We start from the raw sequence: 18442 nt of genomic DNA on the forward strand, positions 1-18442 counted from the left end.
GAAGATGGCATAGAACCACTGGCGTATTCATAAGCTTGGATCTCAGTGTAACGTAATTTGTTATTTTTTCAATGTAACTGCCTCATTATTCTCTGTTCATTTTGAACTCACCTGAAGTTAGGATCCTGGTTCAAATGCAGCACCTTCACCATGGCATGGTACTTCACTGGATAGAACACATCCTGGTGATAGTGCCTGTTATTTGGTTTTTAGGAGCATTAGCAACTAAGGCCATATTGTTCCGGAATATGCGGTGGTCATTCCCTGACCTTTCCACATCCTCCGTATTTGGTGGTGACGGGCTCGAACCCCGGTCTAATCAAGAAGGGTGTGCTACGCACTGCTGCTCCTTCCCACCTGGCTACGGAGGCGCCTGGTGATAGTGCCAAAGGATTGCAGCAACAGAAGGTGCATCCCACGTGATTAACTTGCAGATTAAGAAAGAAATAATTTGTACCTCCATCACTGGCACGGTCTTCATCTGATAGATGACAGATTTTGCTGCATGAGAGGCATTTTATGTGTGATTATGTGGGCTGGAAGCAGTGTTTTTTTTTTTTTTTACTTCTTTGAAGCTAATTTAATGGGAGATGGTGTGCCTAATTTCCTTAACACCCATCTGCTGTAGACCGAAGAAAATCCTCACGGTATCATAATATTAAGACACCAGCACCAATTCTGTATTAATGTCTGGGCGAGCATTGTTGAAATTTTGTGTGGTAGATTCTTTTCGTTTTGTCCGCAAATCTGCGTAAAAACACAGAATTTGCATCACTTTTGGGGAAAATGATTTCCTTGCAAGTAGAAGACGCACATGTTTAGGTACGATGGAATTCCCGCTCATTTCAGGTGGACAGCACGACAGTGCTAACTATCCTAGTAAATGGATAACTGTGGAGGACCTACTGTGTGGCCGATCTATTCGCCGAAACCCAGTCCATATGATTTTTATTTACGGAATTATTTGAAGTTACTAATTTATTCCGCTCCAAATCCTAATTTTGAAGTTCGTAAGCAAGTTAAAGAGGGATTCAGCGAATCCGTGAAACACCAAGTGATAGTACCAGATTTTTGTTAAAGAGGACAGACACATTTTGTCATAGACTGTCTGACAGACCTGTCAGACAGTTTGCTACAAAACGTGTTAAGAAGTGCATGAAGGCAATGTGCACACATTAACATTTGTTTTTGATTGAAATAATATTTTCTTTCGTTGATTGGAAAACAGGACTGTAACTCGGAAGCAGAGTCTCGGTGAGGACATCCGTATAAACAGAGAAGTCCATATAAATGAGTTTTCTCATTGTTTTGATGTGAATCTCCAATCGCATCGAAATCATCCCAGGAACATTGTGCTGCCTTTACTGATCCAGATGGTGGCTCGTTGTGCTAACCTGGTGGTTGAATCCAGATGATGGCTCATTGTGTTGCCTTAGTGACTGATCTAAATGATGACTTTTCATTGAATAATACTACAGACGGGAGGATGCCAAAGGTTGAATGGTACCGTCTAAATACAATAAATGTAATTTAATTTAAACGGCGCCCAACCTTTCATTAATACCCTCTTTATATGAAAAACAGATTGCTGTTGTGCAGTCTAGTTCAACTTAAGCGTCTTCTGAACATACTTTTTTCGTTTCGAAAGATCAGATTCAATGAGAATGTGTAAGTGAACTACAGACATCCTAGAAGCGCTATCTTACAAAAAATGTGTTCTGAATATATCTACATTTTATGACTATTAAACTTACAGTTCTTTGTTTACAGTTTGACCTAATGATTCGAAACCTTTTATAAAACTCATCACGTTAAGAAAGCAGCAGCAACACACCTACTAATTAAATAATTCCATGACACCAATCAAATTTATTACACCGGCATGGAATTATGCCTACACGACAACAGATCAGAAGGTGACATAGATGAAGCCAGTACAAAGTGTTTTTTTTTTTAATAATTAAAAAAAGCAAATGCCACATGAGCGACATTTCAAACGGAAACATTAAGTTTAAACGTTAGGCTGTGAGTTGAACGTACTGGCCTAAACCCAATTTTAGATTTTTTTTTTTTTTTTTTTTTGAAAGGCTTATAAAGCTATAAAAGGCCTCATTTACAAATTTATTATGTCAAATGCCAAAGGACTGCTGTCGGCAGTATACTAAATAACGTAATTATCCGCGCAATCAGAGTAACAGATTGAATTATTCAGTTTGTCATGGAGTGAAATGTCACTTAAATGCCCTTCAACACGTGAAAACAAAACTGTTAAAGGAATTCCATTCTGTAGTGAAGGTCACAGAGGTGGTTTCTTAATGTCGAGAGCCTTTGGCGGCCTGCAATCCAACTGGAACTGCCTTCCTCAATCGCAGCATTGAAAAAAAGAATTTAAATCGATTGAGCATGCGTCTACATCATCTGCTCCAGTTTCAATAACCACCTCAACTTATAATTGGATATCTCATGGAAATCTTTATTTATTCCGTCTCCAAGACTGGTACTTCTTTAAAATAAAGGAATTGATGAAATTAAAGTCTAGTTTTAACTACAAGTCCAGTAACTTGTGATTAAAGCTTATATTTCATATTATGCTTTTTTAACTCGATACTCGGATATATTTAACTGGGAACTTTGACTATGAATTATATTCCCCAGTTAATTTTGATCATCCTTAAATTTCAAAACTTTCCAGAGATCAGATTCAATGAGAATGTGTAAGTGAACTACAGTACATCCTAGAAGCGTTATCTTACAAAAGATTTATCACATGCTTTGCTGAAAGCATGTGATAAATAGCTATTCATAACTGAAAAAAAGATCAATCTTTTTCAAGCATATTTGGAAAAGATCGACCTCCGAAGTTATGCATTGAATTTAACCTTGATATATGATCTCTTCTTACTCATTAAATTTAGAGATCATACTTTTTTTCCATATGGTTTAATGTTTTAAAGACCCTTTGCATCTAGTTACAATCTAAAAAGCGGGCTGATAAAATTACATTTCAAACAGAAAGCTATCTGGACGTTTATAAACTGGTAAAAACTAAAAATGGTTTGGATTATATCTTTATAATAAAAGAAATTTACGCACAAAAAATCTTTTATATTAAATTAAAAACAAAACAAAAAAATCATGAAAAACAGAACAAATAAATAAAAAAAAGCTGTGAATGACGAAATTTCTGACTGGACACTTGATTTGAATTAAGATTCAAGTCTGGAAGAACCTCAGTGGATATTTTAGATAGGCTCAATGCATTTACTACCATATTATTCGATCTCTCAGAAAACGATAAAACTATCTCAATTCTGAGTAAATGAGATATCATATTGGCTGACGCTGTTCGATCCGATAATATTCTTTCTTTCATGATAAAGTTGCCAATCATATCTAATCGATAATTATTTTTTATCTCAAAATTATATTCCTACTGAATAGATTACAATTATCTGTTGCGAAATGTACTTTGGTTGTCCAAATAAACCTATCTGTGTGGTGTGGTTCCAGCCAGTTTCTTTCCTGTCCCTTTAACATCTGTATATTCGTGATAGAAATGCAGGGTTTTAGGAGCATCGGCGATTAAGGCCATATTGCTCCGTGTATATTGTCTGTAAATTGCGTGTGTTCTGATGTTGATTTTCTGTTTGCTGTACGAAAAACCCGAGTTTCTGGGAGAAAAAACCATGCTACGCTCACCTGAGACCGACTAACTCAGCCACGTTGTGAAAAAGACCCATAAAAATTCTTTCCATCATTGACGGAATTCGGACTCAGCGCTTTTCCACTTGCAGTGGGGAGGATGCCAATCCTATCAACTGTGAATGTGATAGAAATGCCGATATATGCAACATAATGTATAAATCAGATTATGTGGAGTGCGCGTGAAGAAGCAGTCAATCAAACTTTGTCAAGCAAACATGCCAAAAGTACTGCAGATAATGTTTCTTACACGCTACGCAGATAGATATTATTAGGAGATGCTTAAACATCCTCCCTACAGCCCGGATTTTTCTCCATATAGAATAATATTTTTATTGCAATCAGTGAATATTTACATGGATGCCTGATGTAAAACGCATAACAGCGACAATGCTATGATCACACCAAATCTTAAAATTCCATTAAAAAATTATCACAGGTATGTTCTCCGAATTTATAGAGTAATCGTCATAATTCTACTCCTTGGACGTGAATTTATTTCGCAAAATTCACGCAAATATCTGAACACTTGGTGATTTTCTGTAATCTTCTGCAACCCACAGTAAAATATATATTTTTCTGTGCTTCATTTTAACATATTCATACTCGTTGCTTATCGATCAACTGTTTCTAGCTGCATCAAGATTCATCTTTTCAATGTAGAACGTTGTCTGTTTGGCTGATGTGACCTGTAACTTAATTTATGGAGCAGCTTCATATCTTGAATATTTCTTCTTTACTCTATTGGTTTAAGCTTTAAATATTTAAAAAGTCGGATATAATATTTTCTACGGTTTCTTCTTGGTCCACGATTTGTGAGGTGCTTGATAAATCATTTTTGTGTCCTCTCTAATTGGTTGATAAGAACTACTTGATGTGGGTTCCAGATTTATGAGGCAAATTTTGGGAGCAAATATGAGGAGCTTTAGAAGAAAAACACTTTTATAATAATACGAAAGGAAATATAAATTTGTAGACCTTTCATTTGCCTTCGACGCAGCCAACAAGGTTACATGAAAATGTAGATAAGTATTTCATGATCATATTACGTAAGGAAGGACATTAAAGTTCAAAAAATAATAATAATAATAAAATAATAGAAGCATTTTTGAATTTAAAGTACTGTTATCTGGTTATGCGAAATGAATGAAGCATCGTAGTGTTGAACGTTGTCCTCGCGGTAGCACAGTGGTTATAATTCCGTCAATGGGCTTTTTTTTTACTCCATGGCTGAGTTAGTCGGTCTCAAGAGAGGATAGCGAGATTTTTTTTCTCCCGGAAACTCAGATTTTTCGTCCAGAAAAACAGGCAAATCAACCTCGGAACACACCCAATTTATGGGCATAATACACATGGATGAATGGGGGTTGTTCTCGGGGAACCATAATATGATAATTAAAAAAATAATAATAATAATTGTCGTATCTTGCTAATGTGGTATGGAACTGTCGTTCATTTCTTCCAGATTTACTTTAGCGTACGTTCTGCTATAGCGTATCTGAATAGATTTTATTTAAAATATGAGCAGCGTCGTTCAGATGCAATACGTGAGCAATTTTCTATGGTAGTAAAGTTTAATGAGGGCTATTTGAAAAGTAGGACTTTTGGGAGGGGGGGGTAGAAACTGTGCCCCAATAATGAAACAGTCTATGAATAAAGTACGTGTGTTTAACGTTTTTCTTCTTACAGGACGCTGCACACTTATATTGACATTAAGTAACTGAACCAAAATAATTTAAGCCCACAGAAATGCATCAGCAACTGTAAGTCGTGTATGATTCTATAGGCATGTCCAAGAAACAAGTGGTGGGATGCTTTTGTTGAATGAAAATGCAACACCCCATTGCCGTCTGCACACGACACTGGTTAAAGCGTTACGGATGGTTAAGTGCTTACCCATCCACTACACCTGTGGGTTCCAACGGAAAAGTTTGGTTTGCCACACCAATGGGGGGATGGGAGCGCAGACATAGCAAAATAGTTGAGTCGTGTCAAGCTGATGCCTCACATTAGAATTGCATATCCAAAATAAATGCAATTTTATTACACGTAATATAAAATTTATTTAATTTTATATTATAAATACATATCAGTATATTCACTTCACTATCAACTTCTGTAGTTGGTATAAACATATTGATCAAATCTACAATTTCCTTGAATTTCCTAAAATAGGTTAAATAGAATATTAAATAACTCTTAGAGTTATTTAATATTCTATGAATGTTTTATTTCGACAGAAAAATCTTAGAAATTCGTGTTCACATTATAAGTTACTCTTAAATTTGCATATACAGTAGTTTTTTCAACTAGTTTTATACAGGCGAAGTTATTTTAATTTCCATGAAAGTAGCATTAGAAATAATACTTAATTAAATGGGAGGGGGGAAATTTGTTGGACTCAAAAGGTTGAGAACCGCTTCACTACACAGTCTCGACATCGTTCCTTGAAAATCTGTCCAAAAAGGTTTGAAGGTCATTACTCAAGTTAAAACGATATACTAAGCAACAGTCCTCCCTCAAAACAGCTTAATGTGATTACAGTTTACATAAAAGTTACTCATATTGCAAGTATACGAAAATCCGCATATAGGGACATTCTAACTTCATAGACATGACTGAAGAAACAGGGGGAACTAAGAAACCACACGCACTAGTGCAACAATGTATGACACGGAAGAGTAGAAGTGTTAATTGTATGTATAAATATCTCTTCCATTTTTTTTACAACCGGTCTGCAGAGATTTCTCTCTTTCTGTCTTGGGAACCACAAGCGGCTGCAAACTCGTCTCGGTTACGAGATCGTCGGTGTCTGCTTCTTCCATCGGTGGACACCAGCTATTGTAAGGACGGATGGATATGGCAAAGGTAATAGGTACTTTACGAATTTACGAAATCGTCTAAAACCGTTCACAGATAGCACAGTAGTTGTGATCACTATCCTTCCATACGGCGTAGAAACGGTTTAGGTTGAAGTCGTATCGAGATGAGAGGAAGATTCTCTTTTTTTCCCCTCATGTCTTAGCAGAGTTAGTTGGTCTAGTGAAGATTAGGTGGCCAAGTGAAAGTTACAAGGTCCTCGAACCGGGAAACTCTGGATTTTTATCCAGAAAAACAAGCAACCCAACCATGGAATACACTCAATTTATAAACAATACTCTACAGACATCATGGCCTTAGTCGCAAAACAAAACAAAAATAAATAAATAAAATAAATAATAATAATAATCAATATAATAATAATAATAAAATGTTGACTTATCAACTAATAATAATATATAATAAAATATCGATAACACCATGGAAGTTTCATCCTGCCTTTTAACGCTGACCTACTACCCTCATGGGTACCACAGGTTGTGCGTTTTGCAATTTGCATCTCAGATCGCACAATCTGACTGTAACCTTTCTATTACTCTGCGCAGGATTTGTCAGCTTCTGTTGGCCTTTCACATAAATGACCTGTTTCCGACTACAGGAATCGTTGTTGGCTAGGTGTTTGGAATGGACATACGTTGGCCATGTCATTCCGTTAGCCTCTTGTATAAACCTGGTGTTTCCAACCAACTATACGATCACCATTAGCTGGATGTTATTTGGTTATCTAACCAATCTTGATACACCCGAAACACAGCCGTACGTGAAAGCTCCAGCAGAGTTGCAGTTTCTAAGGTACTCATTAGCATTAGTAGAGGCATTTGATGCAAGAAAGCAAGCTTATGCAGCATCAGCCAAAAAAAAAAATAAAGTAAAATAAATAAATAAAAAATAACCACTTCCACTTCACCCCTCTGTTCGTTCGAAATATCTGTCCAGCTGAGCCTTAAACTTATTTAGGCTATCAACTTCCACGACAAGGGATGGAAGTCTGTTCCACCTACCAACCACCCGCTGGCTAAAGGCAAATTTCCGCACATCTGTCTTTCCTCAATTTGAATTTATGCCCTCTCAGGTGATTATTCTGAGCAAGAGGAAGAATCCCATCAGCATTGAGCATGCTCAAACCATTCAAGGCTTTGTACACCTCTATCAGATCACCTCGTTGATGCCTAGTCTCCAGACACTGTAATTCGCAAAACTTAAGCCTTTCTTCGTAAGAGCACCCCTTTGTTCCATTCACTAATCTTGTTGCCCTTCTCTGTACTCGTTCCAGCAGCTCTACATCCTTCTTGAAATGAGGCCTCCAGGCCTGTATACAGTACTCTAGGTGTGGCCTGACCATTGCCTTATACAAGGGAATAATCACCTCCTTATCCCTGCTAGAAAAATTCCTATACATCATTGACAATACACCATGAGCTACTCTTGCAGCCCGTCTGCACTGCTCAGAGAACTTCATATCTGCCTGCACAACCACCCCCAGGTCCCTTTCATTCTCTACCACTGTCAGTGTAGTACCACAGAGTTGATACGTTGCTCTGGGTTGCTGTTTCCCATATGTAGTACTTTACATTTGTCAATGTTAAACTTAATTTGCCACCTCTCAGCCCATCTGCTCAACCTTTCCAGATCCTGTTGCAGCAGCATAGTGTCAGTAGTGTCCTTGACAACCCTGCCAACCTTCGTATCGTCTGGAAACTTGGACATTAAGCTTGATATACCATCATCAATATCATTTATAAATACAGAAAACAATAAAGGACCCAATACTGAACCCTGAGGGACTCCACTAATAACATTAGTCCACGATGAGCAGTGTCCATTGATTACCACTCTCTGTCTTCTCCCCCTCAACCACCCCTTTATCCATAGCAGCAATTTGCCTCCAATGCCACACTGCTCCAATTTGTGCAGCAGTCTTCCATGTGCAACAGCATCAAAAGCCTTTATAAGATCCAAGTATATAATATCAAAGTTATTCCCTGCATCCAGTTCTTTTGTGACTGCATCATAGTATCCAATCAAATTGGTCAGGCAAGACTTCCCCTTAACAAAACCATAATACCGGCATCGACTACCATGCCACGTTCAACGTAACTTAAATCTTTCGTCTTGCCCATTTTCGCATTGAATTGCAATCTGTAGCATCCTTACATATCTGCCCACCTGCTTTATATTGTTTGGCACGAACACGTGATGCTATTATTGAAAGAGCCAGTAGTTGTACCTAATAAAGGTGGCCTCTCACTGCACTCTGTAATACAGATTCTCTCTCTCTAATCAATATGTACAGCATAATGATGTTTTTTTTTAAAACACTTCCAGATAGCATAATGATTTCTCATTATTTACAAAAAAGAATGGATAAGAGGGTTCCGAAGCCTTGGAGCAAATCCCTGCCTTTGCTGTTGTGTTCGAGTTAATAAATTTTAAATTCTAATTAAATTCTAAAATTCTAATTAAATACTTCACTAAATGCGCTGTGGTCTTAAGTTCTTACAGTTACAAAGTTCGCAGTTATTTCAGTTTTATAGCCCATTATGAACTTATCAGTACTTAATGTATTCCGCAACTCAGTGAACTATTGATAATCCATTTCTTTTTAATGATTTCCCGGTGTATTATACCTATTTATCTATTTATTGTATTATCGTAGTATTTTTATATTTTTCTATAAATTATTTCTCCCCTTTTTTTAGTGTTGTTTGCGACAGCTGCGCAGTTATCACCATAAAAGAGTAATTAGATACCCTGATTACTATTTTATGGCGACTTGCATTAAAATTTTAAAAGCACCGGAAAATGGCTTCACTTTAATGGGGAAATTCTGCAACAGCAACCCTGTACGGGATAAAATAATATCAGCATCAAAGAAAATGCCGCTGTCTACGTTTCCTTTCGTACAAATTATAAATGAGCGATTTTTCATTGAGAAATCCCTCATACATTTATTAATTAATTAAAGTCACGAACCTCAAAGTACCTAGCACATTTGCGAATTTAAACACGAATTTTTCGCTGATATTGTTATTTTATATTAATGCCTAATAATCTCAAAACTGATAAAATTTTGACCTAGCTGCAGAGAAGTAGGATTTTGCTACTACGCTCTACGCTCACTGGCAAAAAATTAGGAACCTTTACTTAATTTGTAGTAGGGCCACCTTTTGTTCGATTTACAGCCCGTACACGTCGTTGTATTGATTCCATTAAGTGCCTGAGGGAGTCTAATTACAGATTTTACCATCCTTCCATCAGGATATTTGTTGGCTGCTGTATCGTAGCCGGTAGAGAACTGTGAAGCCAAACTGCCTTTTACAAAGACATTCTCAATTTGATTCATGTCTGGAGAATTAGGCGGCTAGGGTAGACGTTGGAAGTCTTGGGAATGTTCCTTGAACTATTCACATGCAATTTTTGTCCGGTGGATAGTTGCCTTCTCGTCTTGGAAGAATCCATCGCAATCCAGGTAAAAATAAATATGACAGAAAGATATTCATTGGAGGTAACACGACCTAACGGTATGAGCGGACCTAGTCCGTTCCAACAGAACATACCCCATACCATATGCCACCTCCAACCGCTTGAATAGTGGCCACGAGACAGTCTGAATGCATGGCTTCATGAGGTAAACGCCACACTTTCACCTTACCAGTGTAAAAAAGTGTAAATCTAGACTCGTCAGACCACATGAACCTTTTCCACTGTACCACGGTCCTGTCTTGTGGTTGGCAGCACCACTCCAGTCGAATCTTTCGATTTTTTACAGAAATAAGGCACAAGACTTACTTTAAAATCCCAGATTCTTTAATTCCCACCGCATAGTTCATTGGAAATGGATGTTTGGACGTTTCTTTTTCTAAATTGTCATTTACTGCACACTGGATATTCTATTCCGACTCATAATTCGGTTTAAATTCCTAAGGTCTCGTTCTTGAAGTACCGACTTGCATTTCTTCCTTTTAGAGCTGCATTCTTCTTTTGTCTTCCACTCATTGTATACTTTTGAGATGGTTGCTTTCGACATACCACTAATTTCCTTTGTTTTCTCAAATGTGGCTCCTGCTAAACGTGTTCCTACAACAGCACCATTCTTGAAAATGGGAAATATCACCTCTTTTTCTCATGACCAAGTCGATTAAGAAGTCTCAGGAATATCGTTTAATTATCTGTTGACGCCAATTGGGAAAGGTTTCTAATATTTTTGGTCAATGATTGTATAATGCAGTGCTTAATATTGATCCTATAAGTTGATTTTAAAAAAAAAAACTCTAATATTCTCGAATATGTTTTCTCCTTGGCAGACTTTACTTAATAATTCAACTAGCAATTTATTGTGAAATATTTTACTGCTCATTTTGATTTTGAATTTTGTTTCATAGTTTGGTATATTAGTTAAAAGATGAACAAATCGTGTATTCTTAACTGTACATAAATGAAAACGTGATCATAATTTAATGAAAACATTTGTTCGAGGATGATTTTGTAATACTCTTAATCTCACTTGCAGGTGCAGCAGCAACGGCAAATTGGAACAACTTAAATTGTCCTGCTCCACGAGCGCCAGAGAATGGTCTCAGTTTCATCTTTCGTGATGGTGAGCTTGTTCATTTTCGATGTCATCCAGGATATATAATGAAAGGAAAAGCTGTGTCTCACTGTATTAAGAATCAATGGACCGATCCATCCCCTGAATGCGTTCCGGTGAATGGTATGAATTTTTGTTTCGGTAACTTGTCAGCAATGTGTGAATAATGCATTCCAAATTCGCTTAATGAACAATTTGCATATCAGTTTCCATTTTATTAGTAAATACACTATATAATTTTGTTTCTTGTGTGTTAGAAATATAATTTCACAAGTTTACTTTAAGTTAAACAATAATTTTATTGTTTAACTTAAAGTAAAAAGTAAAGTTTTACTTAAAATAAATCATTCATTTCAATAAATATAAAATTATACAGCGTTATAAATGTATTTTAGATTTTATTTTGTTAAATTCCAGAGAGGGGCAAATGCCTTCCTTTTTATCCTCAGCAAAGGCGAATTCATGTAGGTCTATAAAGAGAGAGAGACACATAAATTCCACGTTCATTTATTGCAAGAGCATTATCTCTGCTGGAATCCACTCCTCTCTTCCGTCCCGAACTCCGAATAGTTAAATTCCTGTGTAAATAAGCTAGATATAAATTTGTCCAAAATGGGTGGAGCACAGTGTTTTGAGTTCTTCAAGTTGCTACCAAGAAACTGCATGGAATGCTACTCGGGGCGCACGAGCACATGTAGCTGCATTTATATTCGGAGGTTAAACGAGCTTGCATCCTTTAATAAAAAATAAAAAGACGTTCGTAGACCGCCGATTAAGAAATGGTGCTCTATTGTAGTGATGCTCTGTGTACAGGATCACGTACTTCTGTACTGCTTTGTACATAAAATCTGACAAATAAAAGCTAATATCTGCGTTGTTAAAGAACTGCAGTCCACACATATTAACATACATAGCAATCGGTAAAACCAAGAATTTCGTATCCAGTGCGAAAGAATTAAAAAGGAAAAAATTAGTTTTAAGTTTTTTTTAAACTATTAAAGTGTACTTTAAAAAAAAATTAAAAACTTGCACTACAATATATATATATATATATATATATATATATATATATATATATATATATATATATATATATTTTTTTTTTTTTTTTACAGAACACCCACTAAAAGTGCCATGACATCGATTTAATTTCTAAAAACAATAAGGATAACGTGTCTGCATACATGAAATTAATATTCATGAATTCACTAAGGTTATAATTATTTTAACAGATCGTAATTATTATTATAGAAGAAGAACTCTTATTTACAGAAGACAATTGCTGTATACAACTCCCTTCACGGCTACAAGCCAGGGGTTTACATAAAACAAATTACACAACATAATAAACAAAGATGAAAAAAAAAAAAAAAAACAGGGAAAAAAAAGCATTATGACTCCAGAAAGATTTGAACACTGGAGTGATGGATCCATGACAATGATGGATAGATAGGTCCTCGGGAGCAGCTTCTAATGTCCTCTGACGTGATCCTGGGAAGGAAATCGACCGAGTACTTTCTGCCTATATTTCTTATCGACTGCGAATTTGTAGAGGTCGCCGTCCAAGGAGTGTATGTCTTGCAGCATTTGCACATGTAGGAACCGATCAGATAACTTTAACCGGTTTGGAATGGCCTGAAGGATTGGATTAGCCCTAAGGCTTGGGATCAGGATCCTCCATCTCACCACCAAGCAGAATAATCTTCACCATTGGAAATTAAAATTTAAATAAATTTGTGTGTTCGCTGCAAAGAGTATGAGGAAATTAGGCGTGAACTCGAAGTTCTGATGGGCGTTAATGAAATGAGTAATTTCAGACTTGTTAGCTTAACTTCTGTTCCAGAAAAAATAATTGAATCACTGGTTACAGAAGTAATTCAGGACCATCTAGACAGGAGTGCAATTATGCTGGAGTGACAGCATGGATTTGTTAAGCCGCAATCTTGTCTGATCGATCTGATTGGATATTATGAGTATATTATTAGTGGAGTGCGCAACGGTTCTGTTCTGGGCCCGTCAATTTCATTAATAAATATAGAAGGCATATCAGGCTTAAAATCTAAGTTTTCAGATACGAAGGTTGTGTGGTTAATGACAGTAACCAAGGTACGCTATTGCAACAAGATCTAGAAAAATTAGATAAATGGGCTGAGAAATGGCAGTTGAAGTTTAACATTGACAAATGCAAAGCATATGGGTAATACTGCATATGGGTAGCAGTAATTCCAAATTAACGTACAGCTGTGTGGTACTACACTGAGAATTATGGAAAATAATAATAATAATAATAATGATGATATATATACAGTATATACATAATGATATATCAATCAATGATATACAAAAACTTTGATAACAAAGATAAGGAGGTGATTATCCCATTGTATAAAGGAATGGTTAGGCCGCATCTTGTGTACTGCATATAGGTCTGGAGGTTTCACTTTAATAAGAATGTAGATTTGCTGGAAGGGGTGCAGAGAAGGGTTGGCGAACCAGATTGGTGAAGGGAACGAAAGTGTGGTCAATCAAGAAAGAGTCCAGTTCTGAAAATTGCATCGTCTGGAGACTAGAGACCTGCGAAGTGATCTGATTGAGGTGTTTAAGGCTTTGAATGGATTAACAACCTCAGTGCTGATGGCATTCTTGTCCTTGCTCAGACTACACTCAAGTGGGAGCATAAATTCAAATTGAGGAAGGATGGGTGCAGGAAAGATGTTCTGTGTTTTTTTTTTTTTTTTTTTTTTGGCTGATGCATTATAAGCTTTCTTTTTTGCATCATATACTAATACTAAATTTATTTAAAGCAAAAGCTTCAGAGATACGAAAGCTATGAAAATTAATGTAATGAATATGAACTTCATTAATACACAAAGCTAAAAGTATGTTGTTTGCTGTAAAATTTAATGCAACTTAATAATGAATAGTATGCCTAAAAGACCTACGCAAAATGGATATTTATTTAGAATGGGTCAACATTCTAAATAAAAGAAATAACGAATTACTGATAACATACATTGTTTCAGACATTATCGAGGGCTAGCATTAATTAAATATACATAACAAATAATTAGAATTAGCCATCCGTTTCAGATTGGATCCTATTAGAAATTTTTAAAGCCTCAACAAACGAAAGGATGATCCTATCAAGAAAGGCTTCAGTTCTGCAAATTGAACAATCGGCTAATGCATGTGCCTTCAAGTCAGCAACATAAATTGTTAAATTATCTAAATAGTTAAATCACTAAATAGTTTTAAAAAAATTATTTGGTGGAAAAATATCAAAGAAAGTAGGTCGTCTAAATTATTCACCTATCATTCAGAAAAATCCTAATCATAATTAGCCAATACGTGGAACGGTTATGTCTGTATATTTTCATAGGCATGATTACCATGGATGCCAGATTTATCCAACTTATACGCTACTTGAATTAAAATAAATCTCATTTTGTTTGGAGGCAATTAAAAAAAAAAAAGTCTCGCATTGTTTTCATTTTTAGAAGGATGTATCCAGACAGTCGATAATGTCATGTATACACGTGAACTGCCTTCTGTTCTGTTATCTGGACGCGCGCGCTCTCTGATACAACTTTCACTTATGTCACCCCCCCTCGTGGGTAGCACAGTTGGTATAATCACCACCCCACACCGAGTGAAAAAGACCTTAGTTCGAATCCCGTCGATGGCGCGAGGAATTTTTATGGGTCGTTTTCACAACGTGGCTGAGTCAGTCAGGCGAGGGCAGCATGGTTTTGTCCTCCAGAAACTCGGATTTTTTCGTCCAGTAAACAAGCAAATCGACCACATAACACATGCAATTTACAGACATTATATACGGCGCAATAACCCTGCCGATGCGCCCAAAACCCTACAACAACTATCCTTATGTCCCACTTTTTATTAGCAGTACAGTTTACTATTTTTGTAGTTTCTTTCGCAACCTCAAACGCAGAAACTCAGGTTTTTATATTCCACAATCAGCGTTAAAGGATATAAATACTGATTCTTCTGAAACGTGAGAACACTAGCTACAGCCATTTTGAGAACTCAAGCATGAAAATATGTTCGGAACATAATGTTGACATGGAGACTTGATTTCTCGGCGAATTTTGATACACCCGCGCACAAATCCTCGTATCATCGATGTGCAGGTGAGGTTTTTTTTTATTTTTTTTTTTTATGTGTGGTTATCCAGACTTTATCCAAATTTCTCGCCATATTTGGATAAAGACAGAAATGACTGAAATAGAAGCAAACGGTAGCACACACACACATGAAGAGAATATGATGAGAATTGGAATAACCTTTTCTTTGGGTTGTAAGAATTTAAATCGATTTTATTTTGTACTGCGCATTAGAGTTCAATCGTTTTATGCAAAGGTGTTTGACGCGGTTGTTATTTGTGGGGTTTTAGGCACACATCAGAGACTTAGACCATATTGCGCCATGTATATTATGTTTGTAAATGCATGTTATCCGTGGTCGATTTGTCTGTTTGCTGGACCGAGTTTCCGGGAGAGAAACTATGCTACTCTCGCCTGAGACCAACTAACTCAACCACTTTGGGAAAAATGCCCAAGAAAATCCCTCGCGCCATGACAAGAATCGAACTCGTGTCCTTTCCACCCAGTGTGGGGAGGACGGTGTTTATATCAACTGTGCTACCGCGAGGGCGGTTGATGCAGTTAAAGACAAAGTACTCTTTCGCAATATTCATAACCATTCAAATTTTTTTTTGTTTTCTGATAAAAAGTTGCTAAGGCTTCACTTGATTGCACTGCACATACTATCACCTGATGTTTCTTCTAGCTTGTGCAGGGGAAAGGCAGGGTTGTTTTCTCTTTCCCCAATTTTAATCAGCGGGCAGTTAGTAACTGGAATAAACAACGAAGCAGTTTCACTGCATCTATCTCATTAAGACGAACACGATATTCTGAAGGTCACTACCAACAGAAAAGGTTAGGCCGATGAAAATCCTGAAGTCTATTCCTTTATCACGTGCAGACTGTTGCTGAACTCTTCGACTTCAGGAGCACAAATAAGAACTGCGTAGGTTTTAGTAATACCTCTACTATTTGATGTTCCCCTGCAGCTGTCTGACCTGTTGCATTTTTGCTTGGGAAGGAAGTAATTTCTTGTAACCGTTTGTTTCTTTAACCGTACCAAATTATGTAAATTTGAAACTATGGGAGAACCTCTCTCCGTTTAAGATTTCATTTCAATAACCTCAGAGGTCTTTTTTCCTTCTCTTTCGTGTTCTTTCAGTGAGTGCCACAGATAATTATCGAGCACGTTGTCAAGTTTTTGAACATCGGGAAACTAGCACTTGTCAAATATTTCCGAGAACTCCTGTGTACTACTGTTGATGTGGATTTAATGACTGAGACATGCAGTCGATAATTGCTTTTTATCATCTTAAAGTGACTGTAGTTATTGAAGATGGATGCGTTCTAGTTTTGACAGCAAAAAAAAAAAAAAAAACGAGACTTTGGTAGCCCATGTAATTAAATATTCTTCTAACACTCGTGTCGTTTTTTTTTTTTATATATATTTCTCAATAGTAATTACTTGGTTGAGAAATTACGAAGTTAAAACAAGGCCATGAAGACTTTGTAATAATATCTTATTGTTTTTATGAAATTTATTCTCATACAATATCTTCGATGACTTAGGAGGACAGGATTATGCGCTGTTGTATAGTAACTGTAATTTCAAACAAGGTTGTCCAACCTGTTCGGTGGATAAAAATCCAAAGGAACTGAGGGTTAGTTAAAAAATGAAAAAAAAAAAAAAAAAAACCATGTGCCTTGAGACACCGATTAATAAAATCTGCTTGATAAACCTGACAAATTCACTAGGCTTTTTCATTCATTTTTTTTTTCCTTCCCTTTCTTTTTTTTTTTTATTTTATTTAATGCACCGTTCCCATAATACTCGTCACAGTATGCCATGCGGTGTAATTAGAGGCAGAGAGAGGGAGAGTTCTCTCCCTAGACCGATTAATTCGGCCACGATGTGTAAAAGGTCCGCTAAAATTTCTTCTGTTGTGACGAGATTCGAACCTAGACATTTTACCATTTACACTGTGGAAGAACAATATGATGACCGTAATGAGTTGACCGGTACCCTTCCTGATCCAGGGCTGGCAGTCTTCCTAGGGTAGCGTATGAACCGGGTCGTGCACATCACGAAGTCTAATCGGGGGCTCTCCCCGCAAAGATCCATTGTTGCGCTTGTATATCGGCTGAAATAAAACATTTACAATAAAGCTGTTGGCCTTGGGCTACCAAATAAGCACGAAAATTTTACTCATTGGATAGATTTCTGGTGCATTTCTGCACCAGAAACCTTGCGAAGTAACCTTACTTCGCATTTTCGAAATAGGAAGACGTCTATCATCGATAGATTTTTGTTAACAGAATCATTTCACATTGATAGCGATCCTTGAGTAGCTTGAAAATAACCATCACAATCCCGACTTCTGCCAGATACTATCAGTTTTCAATGAGATTCATTCCCATAGCAACACAGTTTTTAATCTTTGTTCAGTCAACAACACTTATGATATAAAGTGTTTTTTTTTTTTTTTTTTTTTAATTTACACTCTTCTATAACTTAAAATGTACTGTGACAAAAAGAGAAATATTGGATATAAAGTTGCATCTTCGGTGATTTTCCAACCATTTCAAAGATGGCTTCTCCCTGCAAATCAGACCAAATAGTTTGATGATTCCATTCAAGTTATTTTTGGTTATTGTTGTATCTAAATTAAATCCTTAGCTGTGATAGAAGTAGTTTTTACTGGAGTTCATAGTGAGGATTTGCAGTAACATGGAGGTGAAGTTTCTTCCTCCATTGGTCCTTTGAAAATGTCACGAAACCAAATAGATAATTAATTGGAAACTGGTTTCTGTTTTGAATCTAAAAGTGGCTGTTGATAATTACTGAAACAATTAAAAATTTTCAATAATTTTTTTTCGTGAATTCAACGTGATAAGTGCTTGCACGCAACTGGGTATTCTACTTTCAAGGATACAACTAAACTAATGGACCTATTTTTAAGTTTCATTAGTCTGACTTTAGTCTTGTCTCGCGTTGCTTTTGTTTTTTGCTGCTTTTTAACCTCTAATTATCTATAATTATAAACTATCCCAGGGTTTTATCGTGCCGCCATTTAGCAGCAATAATATCTGTTATGTTGTGTTGAATCTAATTTGCATATTCTGCAGTCTTATGTCTGAGTTTCATTGCAGGCGCTAACTCGAATAGAATATA

At 36.5% G+C, this 18442-nt stretch overlaps 1 protein-coding gene across 1 annotated transcript in view; it reads left to right on the forward strand.

Moving 5' to 3' along the window:
- The window catches only part of LOC150079807 (uncharacterized), an 84393-nt gene that overhangs the window by 54518 nt on the left and 11433 nt on the right, over window positions 1–18442 (forward strand). Inside the window, exon 2 of the mRNA XM_090383735.1 lies at window positions 11093–11293. Within this exon, the coding sequence (XP_090239861.1) occupies window positions 11093–11293 (201 nt within the window). The remainder of the gene's footprint in view (window positions 1–11092; window positions 11294–18442) is intronic.

The sequence above is a fragment of the Mastigoproctus giganteus genome, chromosome 10, assembly GCF_048544385.1.
Source record: "Mastigoproctus giganteus isolate SK-2022 chromosome 10, ASM4854438v1, whole genome shotgun sequence".
Classification (NCBI taxonomy): domain Eukaryota; kingdom Metazoa; phylum Arthropoda; class Arachnida; order Uropygi; family Thelyphonidae; genus Mastigoproctus; species Mastigoproctus giganteus.